Raw genomic sequence first — 20,158 nt, forward strand, 5'->3', positions numbered from 1 at the left:
CTGCTTCTCCCTCTGCCTATGTCTCTGCCTCTCTCTCTCTCTGTGACTATCATAAATAAGTAAAAATTTAAAAAAAATAAAATATTTTTAAAAATAAGTAAATAAAATAAAATAAAAATAAATTAAAAAATAAGCAAACATAAGATTAATTTCATGATTAAAATATACTCTGCGTTTTAAGCACAAGTTTGCCAAAGTTAAAGATTAGCCCTCTGCATTATTCCTGCTAAACCAGTGGCATCCATTTATCATTCTCAGGAACCTACAGCTTGGTCAGGACATGGTGGGGTAGCTCATCTCTGTTCCAGGCCGTGTCAGCCAAAGAAATTCAACATGGCTGAAGAGATTACTTTCCAGATGTTGCACTTACCATCCTCTGGGAGTTCAGGCAGGGCTGAGGGGCTTCAGCAATCTTCAGGGTGCTGGTGCTTGGGCTTCCTCACAGCATGGCAGCTATCCATGCAAATATCCAAGGAGGAATGCATGGCAATTGTATGACTTATCCTTAGCTCATCATGTCCCTTCCTCCGGAGTCTAGTGGTTGAACCAGTCACAAAGGCCTTCATAGCCAAAGGAAAGGGGCATGATGGGGACATGGCAAGATTCTAGAAAAGTATATGTGGTAAAAGATATCATTGTGGCCATGTGTGGAAAATACAACCTACCACACAAGTATCAAGAAAAGGCACAGTCCTAGCCACCAATAGAGCCATTCTAAAGATACCAGAAAGGGTCATCAACCCAAATAAATCTCCACACCTCATTCTCATTCATGTTTGTCCTCCCCACCATCCTGTGCCCAAACATGACCCTGAAACACTTCAATGTTGAGCTTAAGAAATGCATGGCGGGGGATCCCTGGGTGCCTCAGCGGTTTAGCGCAGCCTTCGGCTCAAGGGCGTGATCCTGGGGTCCCAGGATCGAGTCCCATGTCGGGCTCCCTGCGAGGATCCAGCTTCTCCCTCTGCCTATGTCTCTGCCTCTCTCTCTCTCTCTCTCTCTCTCTCTCCCTTTGTCTCTCATGAATAAATAAATCTTTTAAAAATATAAAAAATTAAAAAATAAATAAAAAACAAAGTAAACTATTATCAAAAAGACCAGAGATAACCAAGTGCTAGTGAAGATGTGAAGAAAAGGGAACCCTGTGCACTACTGATAGGAATGTGCATTGATGCAGGTACTATGAAAACAGTATGGAGGGTTCTCGAAAAATTAAAAATAGAACTACCATATGATCCAGCAATTTTACTTCTGGGTATATATCCAAAGAAACTGAAATCAAGATCCCAAAGAGATATCTGTACCTCCAGTTCATTGGAGCGATTTACAACAGCCAAGACATAGAAACAACTTCTTTGGCCATCAGTGAGTGGATTAGTGGATAATGATGCAAAAAAGAAGAAAAAAGAAAATCCTGCTATTTACATGATACCTTGAGGGCATTATGCTAAGTGAGGTAAGTCAGAGAGAGAAAGAGAAATACTGCATGAAATCACCTATACATGGAATCTGAAAAAGCTGAACTTGTAGAAACAGAGTAGATGGTGGTTACTTGGGGCTGGGGGTTGAGGAAAATAGGGAGATGTTGGTTGAAGGGTATAAACTTCCAGTTAAGATGCAAATAAGTTCTGAGGATATAATGTACGGCATGGCAACTATACGTAATAATACTGGATTATGTACTTGAATGTAGCTAAGAGAATAGATCTTAAATGTTCTCATCATAAAAAAGGAAATGCTAATCACGTAACAGGATAGAGATTTTAGCTAATGCTATGGTAGTAATCATTTTGCCATATATAAGAGCATCAAATCAATACATTGTACTCCTTGGGCTTACACAATGTTACATGTCAATTATATCAATAAAGCGAGAAAAAAATTAAAATTAAAAATACTTAAAAATGTGGGGCACCTGGGTGGTTCAGTCAGTTAAGTGTCCTACTCTTGATTTCGGCTCAGGTTATGATCTCAGGGTCACGAGATCAAGCCCTGTGTAGGGCACACACTCAGCAGGGAGTCTCTCTCCCTCTCCCTCTGTCCCTGCCCCCTCAAATAAATAAATAAACCTTTTTAAAAAAAATACTTAAAATTAAATTACATTAAAAAGCAAAACAAATGAACATAATGCTAATTATACCTTCGATTCTCAAGCCTTTCAGATGTCGATGTTTCTTTTTCTTTTGAGCATTGTTATTCTCTGTTATGCTTGGTACCCAATCTAAAGAAATGGGTGTAAATATGAGCCTTCTCTCTTCTCACTAATGATGTCTTTTACTTATGTGTCCCTGGTGCACACACTGAAGGAACCAACATCTCCATTCATGGTACACTGTGATGCAGTGAGCTTATGATGCAGGCAGGAGGGAGAGCTGCAGACCTATTGCCACCCCACTTGAATGGCCAACCCAGCAGCACCCCTGCAAGCACAGGCTGTCAGAAGTCCTAGGCTTCAGGAAATCCAAATCTATAATGCTGCTGCACCCCACCAGGTGTCCAAATGAAAAAGCCTGAGAGGCATTTAGTTTAAAAGGAGCTCCTAGGAAGTTTTGTCATGGGAGGAAATCCCAGTTTAAAAAAAAAAAAAAAAGGAAAGGAAAGGAAAGACGATGTCAGTAACTAGTATCAAGGAGGTCTTGTGAACTTCATTTCCATAGAAAGTTCAAAAGTTACGCCCATCTCTGACCAACAGTGGGAAAGGAAACCAAGGCCTCAGTGGAAGGCCACTGTTTGGTCAAGCACAAAGGAGGTAGGAGCATTGTACGAAAAGATGGTGTAGCAAAGTATGTCACAGTGTCACAAGGGCTCCCTAGGACTTGAAGATGTTTTAACCTGGAATGCAGAAAGGCTTTACTTCATCTTCAAAAAAATTTTTTTTCAGAGCAGTTTTAGGTTCACAGCAAAATTGAGTAGAAGGTACAGACATTTCCCAAATCTCCCCATCCCCACAAATATATAGATTCCCCCATCGTCAACATTACCCAGCAGAACGGTTCATTGTTACAACTGATGAACTTACATTGCAACATCATTATCACCCAAAGCTCATAGTGTACATTAGGGTTCACTCTTGGTGATATACACTCTATGGGTTTGGACAAATGTATAATGACATGTACCAATCATTATTGTATCACACAGAGTAGTTTCACTGCCCTAAGATTCCCCTGCTCTGCCTATACATCCCATTCTTCTCCCTAGCCCTGGCAACCACTGGTCATTTTACTGTCTCCACAGTTTTGCCCTTTCTGAAATGTTGCATAGTTGGAATCAGTAAGTATGCCACATTTTCAGACTGGCTTTTTGCACTTAGTAATACACATTTAAGTTTCCTCCACGTCTTTTTGTGGCTTCACAGATCATATCTTTTTAGCATCTAACAGTATTCCATTGTGTGGATGGACCACAGCTTATTTATCCTTTCACTTTCAGAAGGACACCTCAGTTGCTTCCAAGTTTTGGCAATTAAGAAGAAAGCTGCTATAAACATCTGTGGGCAGGCTTTTCTGTAGACAAAAGTTTTCACTTTTGTGAAAGTAGCTGTTATTTTGTATTCCCACCAGCAGTAAATGAGAGTTCTTGTTGCTGCATATAATCACCAGAATTTGGTGTTGTCGATGTTTTGGGTTTGGGCCATTCTAAATGTGTGTCATGGTACCATTACTTTAACTTGCATTCCCCTGCTGACATATGATGTGGAGCATCGTCTCATATGCTATTTGCTGTGTCTATCTTGTTCAGTGAGGTGTATGTTAAGGTCTGGTTCATTTTTTAACTGGATTTTTTGCTTTTCTACTGTTGAGTTTTAAGAGGTCTTTGTATATTTTGGCAACATGTCTTGATCAGTTATGTCTTTTGTAAATATTTTCTGCCAGTCTGTGGCTCATCTTCTCATTCTCTTGACAGCATCTCTCACAGAACGGAAATGTTTAATTTTAATGAAGTCCAGTTTATCAAGTTCCTTTCATTGATCATGCCTTTGGTGTTGTATGTTAAACATCATCATTGGAAGCCTGGGTGGCTCAGTGGTTGAGCGTCTGCCTTTGGCTCAGGGAGTGACCCCAGTCCTGGGATCGAGTCCCACATCAGGCTTCCTGCATGGAGCCTGCTTCTTCCTCTGCCTGTGTCTCTGCCTCTCTCTCTATGTCTCCCATGAATAAATAAATAAATAAAATCTTTTTAAAACATCGTCATCAAATCCAAGGTCATCTAGATTTTCTCCTGTGTTATTTTCAAAGAGTGTTATAGTTTCACACTATAGTTTTACATTTAGGTCTGTGATCCTTTGAGTTATTTTTCAGAAGGATGTAAGGTCGGTATCTAAATTCTTTTTTTACTGTTGTTTTTTTGTTTGTTTCCATTTGTTCCAGCACCATTTGTCAAATACACTATCTTTGCACCATTGTATTTCTTTAATTACATTGTGAAAGATCAGTTAACTATGTGGGTCTGTTTCTGGGTGCTCTATTCTATTCCATTGATCTCTGTTTATTTTCTCACTAATACCACACACCTTGATTTCTCACTAATACCACACACCTTGATTACTCTATAGTAAGTGTTGAAGGTGAGTAGTGTCTGGCCTTTAACTTTGTTCTTCTCCCAGAAGGGCTGTCATCTGAGGAAGGGAACCAAAGTTGGCAGAAATGTGAGACAACAGGGTGAAGTGACAACAAAACTCCAGCCAAACCCCAAGTAAGGAGCGCCAAGCAATATGTTTGCCCAAGAATTTCTGATATTCAACCCTCCTGCTCAGATGTGTAACTCACACACCAGCCTGCAAAGTGGGGAAGACAGACTGTGTCATCTTCATTTTACAGCAAAGGAATGGAGACTAGCACAGGGAAACGTGGGCCCAGACTCACACAGCCATAACTGGAAGTCTGGAGCAAGTATTGTGACTCTTCTGCCTCTGGGGATGAGGACCCCTCATCCTTGCCCTGTTCCCAGAACCCGAGTCCCCAGAAGCAAATCTCATCGGTCATGCTGGAAGTCTCCACCTCCCTGCTCCTGCATGATGGGCACCTATAACCTTCCACGTAAATGGCCCTCAGCCTGGCAGCCCTCTGCTGGTCCTGCAGGGCCAGGATGAACATGATGAATGTGTAGCCCATGGCGTCACTCTCAAGGATACCACAAGTGAACACAGCCTCACCTCTGTGATATTCCTGCCCAAGATGGCCCTGGTAGGAAGCTACGTCAGACAAAAATATTCCTAATCTGCAAACTTCAGAAGTGTTGAGGTCATGGGTGTCAGCAGACTGAGGAACTACTCCACACTGAAGGACACATGACAACTAACTGCAACATGTTGATTCTGAACTGGATCCTTTTGCTCTAAAGGACATTACCGGGAAAATGTAAATGGGGCCTGAGGACTAGAAGTTATTAATTAATGTGTCTGTGATAATTCCCTGATTTCTATGATAGTTGCTTTGTGGTTACAGAGGAGAACATCCTTATTTGTAGGAATTCTGAAAAATTAGCGTGCAGAATTACACACTAAGCTATTTGGGAATAATGGATCATGATACAGGCAATTTAATCTTAATTTGGGAGGGAAGGTCTTTCTACTGTTCTTGTAATTTTTAACTTTGAGATTCTTTCAAAATTAAGGTGTTTTGTTGTTGATGGTGTAAATACAGCCAGAGAGAAACCTAACTTTCCCTGGTGGGAATGTGAGTGCCCCTGTGTATCCCAAGACACTGAGGTATTACCGATGGAACCATGAAGAAGCAGGCATCACTCAAAGCATGCATTAAGCATCCATCAGCACACTGAGCATGCTTACTGGGTCTACACCCACCTAAACAGAGGAGGAAATGCATGGGAACTACAGGCCATGAGAGATCTCTCTTGGCTTTGGGAACCTGTTTCCTTTCTGCATCTCTGAGCTGTGAGGCTTTGCAGAAGCCAAATATAGGTGGGCTCTCAGGTGCAAGGAAACACGGCCCCAGAAACAGCACCAGGGAAAAGAGGTGCCTCTTCCCCTCAATTCCAGCAAGAGTCTAGCAACTTCCTGCCGGCTCAATGCTGACTCAATCCCTGTAATTGGGGGGGTGGGGAGCATCTGATTGGCAGGCTGGGTCACATGCAGGGGGCCAGGGATCAGCCTCACTCAACCGAGTGGGCCAAGCCCTGGACCGTGGGGAACATGCTGGAAGAGCAAGAAGAGCAGGTACGGAGAGGAGGGGCACGATGGCGGAGGAGTAGGGTCCCCAAATCACCTGTCCCCACCAAATTACCTAGATAACCTTCAAATCATCCTGAATATCTACGAATTCGGCCTGAGATTTAAAGAGAGAACAGCTGGAATGCTACAGTGAGAAGAGTTCGCGCTTCTATCAAGGTAGGAAGACGGGGAAAAAGAAATAAAGAAGCAAAAGGCCTCCAAGGGGGAGGGGCCCCGCCAGGAGCCGGGCTGAGGCCGGGGCGAGTGTCCCCAGGACAGGAGAGCCCCGTCCCGGAGAAGCAGGAGCTGCACCAACCTTCCCGGGGGAAAGGGGCTCGCAGGGAGTTGGAGCAGGACCCAGGAGGGCGGGGATGCCCTCGGGCTCCCGGGGACACTAACAGACACCTGCGCCCCGGGAGCGTGCGCCGAGCTCCCTAAGGGCTGCAGCGCGCACGGCGGGGCCCGGAGCAGCTCGGGGGGCTCGGGGGCGGCTCCGCGGAGGGGGCTGCGGGGCGGGAGCAGCTCGGGGGGCTCCAGGGGCGGCTCCGCGGAGGGGGCTGCGGGGCGGGAGCAGCTCGGGGGGCTCGGGGGCGGCTCCGCGGAGGGGGCTGCGGGGCGGGAGCAGCTCGGGGGGCTCGGGGGCGGCTCCGCGGAGGGGGCTGCGGGGCGGAAGCGCGAATCCAACAGCACAGGCCCCGGAGCCCAGGGCGCCGGGACACAGCCCAGAACCGGCCTCCCCCGGTCCAGGCAGAGGCCGGGAGGGCCCAGGACAGCAAGGACGCTCCTGCCCCGAGCTGAGCAGATCAGCGGCCCCGCCCGGAGCCTCCAGGCCCTGCAGACGGAGAGCTCCGGAGCTACTGCGGGGGCTGACTCCAGGGCTCCAGAGCTGGCCCCGCCACCGGGGTTGTTCCTCCTGGGGCCTCACGGGGTAAACAACCCCCACTGAGCCCTGCACCAGGCAGGGGAAGAGCAGCTCCCCCAAGTGCTAACACCTGAAAATCAGCACAACAGGCCCCTCCCCCAGGAGACCAGCTGGACGGACAAGTTCCAGGGAAAGTCAAGGGACTTAAAGTATACAGAATCAGAAGATACTCCCCCGTGTTTGTTTGTTTGTTTGTTTCTTGCTTTTTTGGTTTTTCTGTTTTTTGCTTTTAGATTTGTTTGCTTCCCCCACCCCTTTTTTCCCTTTCTTTTTGTTTCTCTTTTTCTTCTCTTCTTGTTCTGTTTTTCTTCCTTTTTTCTTTTTTTTTTCTTTTTCTCTTCTCTCCTTCTTTCTCTCCTCTCCTTTTCTCCTTTTCCCAATACAACTTGTTTTTGGCCACACTGCACTGAGCAAAATGACTAGAAGGAAAACCTCACCTCAAAAGAAAGAATCAGAAACAGTCCTCTCTCCCACAGAGTTACAAAATCTGGATTACAATTCAATGTCAGAAAGCCAATTCAGAAGCACTATTATACAGCTAACGGTGGCTCTAGAAAAAAGCATAAAGGACTCAAGAGACTTCATGACTGCAGAATTTAGATCTAATCAGGCAGAAATTAAAAATCAATTGAATGAGATGCAATCCAAACTAGAGGTCCTAACGACGAGGGTTAACGAGGTGGAAGAATGAGTGAGTGACATAGAAGACAAGTTGATGGCAAAGAGGGAAACTGAGGAAAAAAGAGACAAACAATTAAAAGACCATGAAGATAGATTAAGGGAAATAAACGACAGCCTGAGGAAGAAAAACCTACGTTTAATTGGGGTTCCCGACAACGCCAAAAGAGACAGAGGGCCAGAATATGTATTTTAACAAATCATAGCTGAAAACTTTCCTAATCTGGGAAGGGAAACAGGCATTCAGATCCAGGAAATAGAGAGATTCCCCCCCCTAAAATCAATAAAACCGTTCAACACCTCGACATTTAATAGTGAAGCTTGCAAATTCCAAAGATAAAGAGAAGATCCTTAAAGCAGCAAGAGACAAGAAATCCCTGACTTTTATGGGGAGGAGTATTAGGGTAACAGCAGACCTCTCCACAGAGACCTGGCAGGCCAGAAAGGGCTGGCAGGATATATTCAGGGTCCTCAATGACAAGAACATGAAACCAAGAATACTTTATCCAGCAAGGCTCTCATTCAGAATGGAAGGACAGATAAAGAGCTTCCAAGACAGGCAGGAACTGAAAGAATATGTGACCTCCAAACCAGCTCTGCAAGAAATTTTAAGGGGACTCTTAAAATTCCCCTTTAAGAAGAAGTCCAGTGGAACAATCCACAAAAACAAGGACTGAATAGATATCGTGATGACACTAATCTCATATCTGTCAATAGTAACTCTGAACGTGAATGGGCTTAATGACCCCATCAAAAGGCGCAGGGTTTCAGACTGGATAAAAAAGCAGGACCCATCTATTTGCTGTCTACAAGAGACTCATTTTAGACAGAAGGACACCTACAGCCTGAAAATAAAAGGTTGGAGAACCATTTACCATTCGAATGGTCCTCAAAAGAAAGCAGGGGTAGCCATCCTTATATCAGATAAACTAAAATTTACCCCGAAGACTGTAGTGAGTGACGAAGAGGGACACTATATCATACTTAAAGGATCTATCCAACAAGAGGACTTAACAATCCTCAATATATATGCCCCGAATGTGGGAGCTGCCAAATGTATAAATCAATTCACAAGCAAAGTTAAGACATACTTAGATAATAATACACTTATACTTGGTGACTTCAATCAAGTGCTTTCTATACTCGATAGTGTTGTGCCCAATAGTGTTGTGCCCAAGATCGCGAATATTAGAAACCACCAAGGAGCCGACACCCATGCAAACACACGAGGGTTTATTTACAAGCTCGAGCCTGGGTCCAAGTATACCCAAGGCAGCGGAGCAGGGACTTGGACCCCGAGACTAAGGGGCTTAGCAACTTTATAAGGGCCAGTGGCCAATGGGATACACAGAAAGTTGCAGTCATGCTGGTATGCTGAGCTGGATTTCCGGTTAGGGTGTGTCCTGGTCTTTGACTAGGGCGGGGCAGTGCTCTAAGTAATAAGCAGGTCAGCACAAGGCGGGTGCAGCCCAAATAGAGTCAGTCCTGCTCTGCTTGTCCAGGTGTAGGGGATTTTGTTAAACTTTCTGGGTCTTCTAAGCACAACATCTCCAAAGAAACAAGAGCTTTAAATGATTCACTGGACCAGATGGATTTCACAGATATCTATGAACTTTACAACCAAACTCAACTGAATACACATTCTTCCCACCTGCACATGGAACTTTCTCTAGAATAGACCACATACTGGGTCACAAATCGGGTCTGAACCGATACCAAAAGATTGGGATCGTCCCCTGCACATTCTCAGACCATAATGCCTTGAAATTAGAACTAAATCACAACAAGAAGTTTGGAAGGACCTCAAACACGTGGAGGTTAAGGACCATCCTGCTAAAAGATGAAAGGGTCAACCAGAAAATTATGTAAGAATTAAAAAGATTCATGGAAACTAATGAGAATGAAGATACAACCGTTCAAAATCTTTGGGATGCAGCAAAAGCAGTCCTGAAGGGGAAATACATCGCAATACAAGCATCCATCCAAAAACTGGAAAGAACTCAAATACAAAAGCTAACCTTACCCATAAAGGAGCTAGAGAAAAAACAGCTAATAGATCCTACACCCAGCAGAAGAAGAGAGTTAATAAATATTCGAGCAGAACTCAACAAAATTGAGACCAGAAGAACTGTGGAACAGATCAACAGAACCAGGAGTTGGTTCTTTGAAAGAATTAATAAGATAGATAAACCATTAGCCAGCCTTATTAAAAAGAAGAGAAAGGAGACTCAAATTTTAAAATCATGAATGAGAAAGGAGAGATCACTACCAACACCAAGGAAATACAAACGATTTTAAAAACATATTATGAACGCCAATACGCCAATAAATTAGGCAATCTAGAAGAAATGGATGCATTCCTGGAAAGCCACAAACTACCAAAACTGGAACAGGAAGAAATAGAAAACCTGAACAGGCCAATAACCAGGGAGGAAATTGAAGCAGTCATCAAAAACCTCCCAAGACACAAAAGTCCAGGGCCAGATGGCTTCCCAGGGGAATTCTATCAAATGTTTAAAGAAGAAACCATACCTCTCCTACTAAAGCTGTTTGGAAAGATAGAAAGAGATGAAGTACTTCCAAATTCGTTCTATGCGGTCAGCATCACCTTAATTCCAAAACCAGACAAAGACCCCACCAAAAAGGAGAATTACAGACCAATATCCCTGATGAACATGGATGCAAAAATTCTCAACAAGAACTAGCCAATAGAATCCAACAGTACATTAAGAAAATTATTCACCATGACCAAGTAGGATTTATCCCCGGGACACAAGGCTGGTTCAACACTCGTAAAACAATCAATGATTCATCATATCAGCAAGAGAAAAACCAAGAACCATATGATCCTCTCATTACATGCAGAGAAAGCATTTGACCGAATACAGCATCCATCCCTGATCAAAACTCTTCAGAGTGTAGGGATAGAGGGAACATTCCTCGACATCTTAAAAGCCATCTACGAAAAGCCCACAGCAAATACCATTCTCAATGGGGAAGCACTGGGAGCCTTTCCCCTAAGATCAGGAACAAGACAGGGATGTCCACTCTCACCACTGCTATTCAACATAGTACTGGAAGTCCTAGCCTCGATAATCAGACAACAAAAAGACATAAAAGGCATTCAAATTGGCAAAGTAGAAGTCAAACTCTCCCTCTTCGCCGATGACATGATACTCTACATAGAAAACCCAAAAGCCTCCACCCCAAGATTGCTAGAACTCGTACAGCAATTCGGCACTGTGGCAGGATACAAAATCAATGCCCAGAAGTCAGTGGCAATTCTATACACTAACAATGAGACTGAAGAAAGAGAAATTAAGGAGTCAATCCCATTTGCAATTGCACCCAAAAGCATAAGATACCTAGGCATAAATCTAACCAACGAGGTAAAGGATCTATACCCTTAAAACTAGAGAACACTTCTGAAAGAAATTGAGGAAGACACAAAGAGATGGAAAAATATTCCATGCTCATGGATTGGAAGGATTAATATTGTGAAAATGTCAATGTTACCCAGGGCAATGTACACGTTTAATGCAATCCCTATCAAAATACCATGGACTTTCTTCAGAGAGTTGGAACAAATTATTTTAAGATTTGTGTGGAATCAGAAAAGACCCCGAATAGCCAGGGGAATTTTAAAAAAGAAAACCATATCTGGGGGCATCACAATGCCAGATTTCAGGTTGTACAACAAAGCTGTGGTCATCAAGACAGTGTGGTAGTGGCACAAAAACAGACACATAGATCAGTGGAACAGAATAGAGAATCCAGAAGTGGACCCTGAACTTTATGGGCAACTAATATTCGATAAAGGAGGAAAGACTATCCACTGGAAGAAAGACAGTCTCTTCAATAAATGGTGCTGGGAAAATTGGACATCCACATGCAGAAGAATGAAACTAGACCACTCTCTTGCACCATACACAAAGATAAACTCAAAATGGATGAAAGATCTAAAAGTGAGACAATATTCCATCAAAATCCTAGAGGAGAACACAGGCAACACCCTTTTTGAACTCAGCCACAGTAACTTCTTGCAAGATACATCCACGAAGGCAAGAGAAACAAAAGCAAAAATGAACTATTGGGACTTCATCAAGATAAGAAGCTTTTGCACAGCAAAGGATACAGTCAACAAAACTCAAAGACAACCTACAGAATGGGAGAAGATATTTGCAAATGACATATCAGATAAAGGGCTAGTTTCCAAGATCTATAAAGAACTTATTAAACTCAACACCCAAGAAACACACAATCCAATCATGAAATGGGCAAAAGACATGAACAGAAATCTCACAGAGGAAGACATAGACATGGCCAACACGCACATGAGAAAATGCTCTGCATCACTTGCCATCAGGGAAATACAAATCAAAACCACAATGAGATCCCACCTCACACCAGGGAGAATGGGGAAAATTAACAAGGCAGGAAACCACTAATGTTGGAGAGGATGCAGAGAAAGGGGAACCCTCTTACACTGTTGGTGAGAATGTGAACTGGTGCAGCCACTCTGGAAAACTGTGTGGAGGTTCCTCAAACAGTTAAAAATAGACCTGCCCTACGACCCAGCAATTGCACTGTTGGGGATTTACCCCAAAGATACAGATGCAATGAAACGCCGGGACACTTGCACCCCGATGTTTAGAGCAGCAATGTCCACAATAGCCAAACTGTGGAAGGAGCCTTGGTGTCCATCGAAAGATGAATGGATAAAGAAGATGTGGTCTATGTATACAATGGAATATTCCTCAGCCATTAGAAACGACAAATACCCACCATCTGCTTCAACATGGAGGGAACTGGAGGGTATTATGCTGAGTGAAGTAAGTCAATCGGAGAAGGACAGACATTATATGTTCTCATTCATTTGGGGAATATAAATAATAGTGAAAGGGAATATAAGGGAAGGGAGAAGAAATGTGTGGGAAATATCAGAAAGGGAGACAGAACATGTAGACTCCTAACTCTGAGAAACGAACTAGGGGTGGTGGAAGGGGAAGAGGGTGGGGGGTGGGGGTGAATGGGTGACGGGCACTGAGGGGGGCACTTGACGGGATGAGCACTGGGTGTTATTCTGTATGTTGGCCAGTTGAACACCAATAAAAAATAAATTTATTATAAAAATAATAAAGTAAAATAAAAAAGTGAAACATAAAAAAAAAAGAGGAGCAGGTACATGGGAGTTGGGGGTCTTTATGCCTGCCTGGCCCTAGATCACTTCTGTCCCAGACACCCCAGAGCATAAGTGGGGGACATGGGTGAGCTTTCTGCCTTTTGCCACCCTTTGCCCTCCGTCCAAGCTCCCTGCCTTTGTTCATAGTGACCTTTGCTTGGGGCAGAGATCATGATCGGGAGTTAGCAAGGCCCAAGGACAAGTATAGTTATAGTTTATAAACAAATAATAATTACCTGTGCTGGGCAGATTTTTCTGTTTAGGTTTTGCATAAAGTGTGATATGCCTATAACCCAGCGTGTCCAAGCCACATGGTGATAAGACAGGATTTGCATCTTTTTCTTTGAGTGATCAGCTCCTTTCAGATGGACACAGCATAGAAATGTACCAACTCATGGATATTTGGAAACATCTCCAAAATGTTTAAACAGAGGTCTGTGTAGTGTGTGACCCATTTGTATCAGAACTACCTGGTTGCTTACTAAAAATGCAAATTCTAGACTATTTGATTGACTCAAAATCTCTAGAGTAGAATCCATGAATCTGCTTTTAATAACCTCTCCTTCTGAGTGGCAAGGAATGAGAGGGGCAGGAGTGACAGTCCATGAATAGGAAATTGTGATGAAGGCAGAAATATTCAGAGAAGCTGTGTCTGATCTAATGACATATTAGAAATGCAAACTTTCTTTTCTTTTTTTTTTTAAATATGTTCTCTGCTTTGCTGAGCCAGCAGAGCATCCAGCAATACAAATGCTAGCCAAATTGTGTAGAGAAGGCTGCCCACTACCATCAAGCCAGACACCCGGTACCAGCTGGAACTTGGCCCATATCCCTACATCCATCACCATAGCCGTGGAGGGTGTGATCACAGCACCAGTATCCCTTCATTGGACAAGTATATGAGTTCTTTATCCAGAGCACATTCTTTTCTATAAGCTCTCATCCATTTTAACACTAAGATAAACACAAAGAACACCCACTAAGGTTGGTTCTCTCACCAATTTGACATATCATTTGTTTTATATTCCCCATACAAAACGGAGGAATGTTTGATCTGAAAAGTAAAAAAAAATAGACTTGTGGAGGATCTTTTAATCTCTCTCTTCAGTTCTTGATGTTTGAACTGGGACTACAGTCTGCACAGGCCGGACTGTAAAGTCTGCTCCAGCTTTGTAGGACCAGCTCACCAGGGTTGCAGGCAGAGCCTAGGTCTGTGCTTCCTTTCTTCAAAGCCTGTGAGATTCCCTGAGTTTGACAGAACCACCGTGGTTGCCAGCCTGTAGGCTGTAAATTCTTTCAGGGAGATTATGGTTCAATAAGTTTTCCAGGAATAACCCATAAACAAAAGAGCAAGGCCTCTCACACACAAATAATGCCATTTTTCAAAAGGATGTCGATAGTGTAGTGACTGATTAATGCAACCTCATTCTAAAGCTTACCTGAATCCAGGGTAGTTTTTGATCACTATTTTCTGGAAATTCAAAATACTACCATGTTATATCTGCGGCATTTTCTTGTTGTTTAAAAAGGTATCTTTGGAAGGCAAAAAATTATAAAGACCAAGAACAGATCAGTGGTTTCCAGGTGAGGCCTGGGGAGAGATTATAGCACAAAGAAATTTGGCAGAGAAGGAACTGATCCGTAGCTCAGTTGTGGTGAGCTGGTTTCATGGCTCTGTGTATCAGTCTTGGAACTGTATACCAGAAAGAATTTTACTTTAATCATATTTACAATACTATTTTGTTGAATTAACACATTTTGATAAATTGAACAAATAATATTTTTAAAAAACAAAACCTCAAACAAAATGCTGGTATAATGAGGGAAAGATGATTTGGACAGGAGCACCTGGGTGGCTTAGTCAGTTAAGCCTCTGACTCTTGATTTCAGCTCCGGTCACGATCTCAGGGTCATGAGATCCAGCCCCATATCCCATTCCAAACTGGGTGGGGAGCCTGCTTGAGATTTTCTCTCTCCCTCTCCCTGTGCCTTTCTCCCACCCCTGCACACACTCGTGCTCATGCACACTCTCTCAAAAAAAAAAAAAAAAAAAAAAAAAAGATGATTAGGACTGACCTGCCATTTATAAGTAATGGGCTATAAATAACCTAATTAACCCTTCATAATGCTTCAAATCCTTTAAAAAGGGTTGAGGCAGAGACATAAACCTATATACTTAACCTCCTTCATCTTTAGTTTCTGTTCTGTACAGCAGTATCTACCTCTGGAGCAGTTGCAGGCATTAACTAAAAGACAGCTGTGTCACGTAGAGGCTCTGTGCCAGGCCCTTCCCAGCCTCTAGTTCCCCTTCCCCCACCAGAACATCCAGACTCCCTTTTGTGGAATCTGCCCTCCCAATGATCCCTCTCTCTACCCATGAGTTCCAGGGATGGGAACCAATCCTACTGTCTTCACCCTAACTGTCATGGTGGACTCAGTGTGTACATATATAAGCCAGTGACAGACAATGAAAAGGAAGGGCTTAGGAGAGAATGAGACTTTCCACCTTCTTCCATGGGAGCTCAGATAAGACTTCTCTGCTTACCCAAAATGAAGAGTGGTATCCCCAGGAGGTGTTGAAAACCATCTTGGGACCATGAGGGGAAAGGCTGCCTGAAAATTGACAGGGAAATATAGGAGAGAGAAAGTGAGTTCTCATCACATCATGTATGCCCTGGAGCAAGCCTTACCCGAGCCTGGAAATGTACTGTTCCCCTGTGTGGGAATCAAGGTGACTCAGATGTGGTTCCTGTCCTTGAGGGCTTACTAGTATGGAGAAGACCCTCAATCACAAAGTAAGAGATGGAGCAGCAGTGCCCTGAAGGGTCCCAGAATGTTCCTAGAGAATCAGAAGACCACCAGCGAGTAGAAAGTGCTTCTTAACCTTGACCTCAGCCTTAGTGCAAAGAATGTACACATTCAGCAAAGAGAGGGGTAGGAGGAAGTGGCATGGGGCCAGCTTGTTCTTAGGACCAACCTCCTCATTCCCTTCTGTGGGATCAGGATCCAGCATTCACACACGGAAAGAACATCACCTCAACAAGTCCAGATTAGCTATCCCTGAACATGACCATGCTCTCTGATTTGCCTTCTGTGTTCTTTGCGCTCACAGGTGGAAGCCTGGGCCCTGCAGTATCCCCTGAGACCAACCATGGTCTGGCTGGACTTGACCTCTCAGGCCAAGTTTTGCCTGTCCAAGGTCCAGAGCCCCACTGCATCTCTGCCCACAGTTGCTTCAGCTCTTGCCCAGACCAAGTCACCTTCTTCAGACATTTCTCAATAAATGAAGAACCCAAATTACCTTGCAGTCGGCCTGCACTTGTGGTGGCTGAAGGACTGTGATGCAATCTTCTGGGTTCTCTCCCTTCTCCTTCCTCTACTATGGCAAGTAGTGTTTGTGGTACTATAGAGGAAGCTGGTGGCAGGGCAGAAAGTAGACGTGGCTGTGGATACCTCCTGGCTTTTGTTTTCCAAAATCCCAAGTCCATTTTATAAGGAAGAGTTAGGAGGCTCAGGAGATACAGGAACAGGGGCTTCCTGCAGACTACATGGACCATTCCCTGGCGCTGAAGGAGGGGAGAGGCTGGGACCCCAAGGCAGAGTGGCCTGGGCTCCCCTGCCCCAGGAGAAGGCAGCCCCTGTGTAGCCTGTGCTGGGAGGAGATTCTGTGGAGCTCCGGCCTCCTCAGAATACAGCACGGAGGAACATGAGGCTGCAGGGCCCAGCGGAGGCCCCCTGTAGGCAGAGGCCCCATCTGTGCCTTGGCTTTGCCCAAGTCCTTGAGATGACCCTGAAGAGGCCGTGAGGAGGGGATGGGAATCAGAACTCCTCTTATAAACCAGAATCCACTGGTGGGTTTGAAGCTTCAGTTCACTTATGAGTAATTTAAAAATGCAGTATTTGTCATGGAGTCTTGCTGTAGCCTGAAGTTTTTACCTCTTTGTCCTCTGCCTTTGCGTGTGTCCAACCCTAGCACTGAAAGGCAGCATATTTACGCTGCAGCCACCCTTGTGCCCTGACAGCTGTACTTCTGCTCTGTTCATGGAAGGTGGTCCTTCCAGCGGGTTGTATCCTGACAGGAGCCTGAGCTTCCTTCCCCATCAGAGGTTCCAGTGCCTACCTCTGCTCTCAGCACTAATGGCTGAGAGCAGAGGCCTGCAATTTTGTCTTGTCAGACTCCCTGAAGAAGCAGTTGTGCTTATCGAAGACTATCCCTGGGACAGGGCAGCCAGCTTTCCCAGTGTCCTGAGGCCCCACAGATCCCACAGGGCTTGGCCCTGGATGGGCTGCTCAGGGTCCAACCACATCATGTTTCCATGGTGAAAGGCCACATGTGTGGTGGGAAACTCCTCAGTGCCTCTAAGGAAAAACAATCTCCACCTCTCCATCTAAGGTGATTCTAGAAGTGGCTGTCATTGATGCTGTCTTTCCCTGAAGCACCCCCCAGGCGAGGGCCAGGATGCAAGGTCAAGACCAACTGAACATTCATCCGGATTACTTAGAGCACTCCCGCAGATCCATGTGGCTGTTGTATGCCTCCCATGTGTGGCCTCAGAGGGACACAGACTCAGAGACATGAGGCGACCTCTGCCAGCACCCTGACCTAGGACTGGGGACATTAGGAGCAGCAGGATGGAGAAGCAGCACAGCCAGCCCCAAGAGCAAAGCAGGGCAGCATGCTCAGAGGAGGACATGTCCCCCACAGGCCTCATCCTTCTTCCCATCCTCCCCTGGCAGGTGGGCGTGGGGCACTGGGGTAGATGACACTGACATTAGGAGGAAGCAGTGAGGAATCCATCGGAAGTGAGCCAAAGGGTGGGGGACTGTCCCTGAGAGTGGGAACAGAGACCTCCATGCTCATCCTTCAGCCAAGCAGACAGTGCTAAGGGCAGCAGAGCACAGGAGTGAGGTCCTGGGCCATGGGCTGGCCCACCACACTGTCCCTGATACCTCAGGGAGCTGAATCCCAGGTACCACACAGGCCTGGTGGATTTCAGAGCTCCTCCACCTGTTACCCCATCTACCCTCTGTGAGCCTGGAATTAAGTGAGCACACCTGGCCCGGGTTCAAGCCGGTCCTGCCTGACTCATCTCCCTGTGCGCTCAGCCAGCCTTGCCAGGCAGCCAGGTGCTGTCAGATGAAGCTGGTTCTAACTTTACCCAAGTCCCAAACTTGAACCTGGGGACAACTAATAAAAATCACTGGGAAAGTGACACCATAATGTCTCCAACCAGTCAAATCTATCTACGATTACATTTCAACAAAGTCATCCAACCTCAGCCATTCTTTTCCATGTGGATATCTTTCTCCAATAAATAATGCAGCTTATTGATCATTTACTCATGCAGCCCTGAGAAGCAAACTCTGTGACAGAGGCATGCTGACTGCTCCCCACACCCTTCCTGGGGCCCACCAGGCACTGCCTCCACTGACAATCCAGAGAACCTGAGGGTCCCCATGCCTGGCTCCAGTCAGCACCCCTGCAGATCCATAACCCCAGTGTCTAGGCTGCACACCATGCCAGTGAAGTCCCCCACTGGGAGGGAGAACCTGGCCCAGTGCTCCCTGCAGGTCCCAGTGACTCCAGGGAGTACCCAAGCCTGAGAACCCCCATTCAGGCATTCAAGGCATGCACATAGTCAGGCTTTATCCTGTGTACCCCACATTCTCCAATTAAGAATTAGGGCAGCCCCTGGGTGCATGATAAGATCATTAAAGTCATAATTACACTCACCACAAAGCTCAGATGTCATGGTGGCACACAGAAGGACATTGGCTCCTTGAAGTTTATCTCTGCAAGAGACAGAGAGGGTGCATAAGTGAGAGACAGAGAGACCTGAGAGATACAGAATCACAGGGAAATGAGAATTACACAGGCAATCCCACCCCGCCAGCAGACATCTGGAACTTCTAAAGCCAGACTCTGGGGCAGCCCCGGTGGTGCAGCGGTTTGGCGCTGCCTGCAGCCTGGGGTGTGATCCTGGAGACCCGGGACGGAGTCCCACATCAGGCTCCCTGAAGCCTGCTTCTCCCTCTGCCTGTGTCTCTGCCTCTCTCTGTGTGTGTCTATGACTAAATAAATAAAATCTTTAAAAAAAATAAAAATAAAAAATAAAGCCAGACCCTGGAGTGTACACAAAACAAGAAAACCAGAACATTCATGCTGAGGGGTGCATAGCAAATCTAACTTTTTATGTTTAAAATAACGTAAATCCAGTAATATCCAGTTTCTAGTAATTCATCCAGAACTGTATAAACTTCTTAGATGTCTGCTCTCAACTCAAGTTACAAGAAGGAAAACCAACAAACATTCAAAGACACATCTGCACAAAATAAAGAGGATTTTGTCTTCTCTCTTTTCTTAGGAGAATTGCAGTGGGTGGAGCAGCAAAATTGGAACCTGTCCTCTCCGCTGGAGTTGGACTATCCCAGCCTCAGACTGAGGGCTGAGGGTCAGGGTGACCCAGGAACGGTCTGAGAAGTTAGTGGACTCCAAGTAAGTCCGCCAGGAGCCGTGAGTTCCAGCAGAGAGAACCGTGGACTCAGGGCAAAGCCAGAGCTGGGGACAGCTACAAAGTGACCAAGCACTCTGAGTGTCCACATTAGGACACAGCCCCCAAATATTTTCATTCAAAATTAAGTTGCTGTTGGGAAGATATAGTTTTATTTTTATTATGAATGGATTTTACATAAATACAATAAGACTAAATGAATATCATTGAGCTTTTTTTTAAGTGCTTAAAAAGGAATTAAATCCCAATCCAGTGCAGGATGCAGCTTTCCTCTGCAACGTGTTGGTGAGATCATCATGAAGCCAATCTTTTTCCCCTTCCATCCCCCTTCCATGGCCCTGCTCTAGGCATGGAGGACATAGCAGCAAACAAGACACTGAAATCTGGTGCTCATGGAGCTCACATCACAGTCCAAGAGAAGCAAGTAGTGAATGAAATGTTTTCAGTAGTGCCAAGTGCTACACACAAAATGAAACAGAAGCTATGAGAGCAAGGGCAGCTCCCATGGGGGTCGGTCAAAGCTGGCATTCTGAGATGGTGGGGTCAGTTGAGAAGACAGACCCTGACACAGACCCAGCCAAAGACCCCAGGTAGAGGGAACATGAGTCATGGGGGGCTGTGCCCTGCAAACATCAAGGCTACGCAATGAGCAAAGACTGAGTTTGTGCCGACTGTGTTCTACTGACCAAGAA

At 45.1% G+C, this 20,158-nt stretch overlaps 1 protein-coding gene across 5 annotated transcripts in view; it reads right to left on the reverse strand.

The window, feature by feature from the left end:
• Window positions 1-20,158, reverse strand: part of LOC112668863 (cystatin-9-like) — a 1,128,704-nt gene that overhangs the window by 1,015,282 nt on the left and 93,264 nt on the right. For 3 of the 5 annotated variants that reach the window (XM_049100026.1, XM_049100024.1, XM_049100022.1), the window contains 3 exons: window positions 18,689-18,747; window positions 16,256-16,369; window positions 15,500-15,567 (listed from right to left, as the gene is read on the reverse strand). The exons of 1 other annotated variant lie outside the window; for it this stretch is intronic. In XM_049100026.1, coding sequence (XP_048955983.1) covers window positions 15,500-15,567; window positions 16,256-16,369; window positions 18,689-18,747 — 241 coding nt within the window. The remainder of the gene's footprint in view (window positions 1-15,499; window positions 15,568-16,255; window positions 16,370-18,688; window positions 18,748-20,158) is intronic. One more of the 5 variants, XM_049100023.1, reaches the window with a different exon arrangement.

This window comes from Canis lupus, chromosome 23 (genome assembly GCF_003254725.2).
Source record: "Canis lupus dingo isolate Sandy chromosome 23, ASM325472v2, whole genome shotgun sequence".
Taxonomy (NCBI): domain Eukaryota; kingdom Metazoa; phylum Chordata; class Mammalia; order Carnivora; family Canidae; genus Canis; species Canis lupus.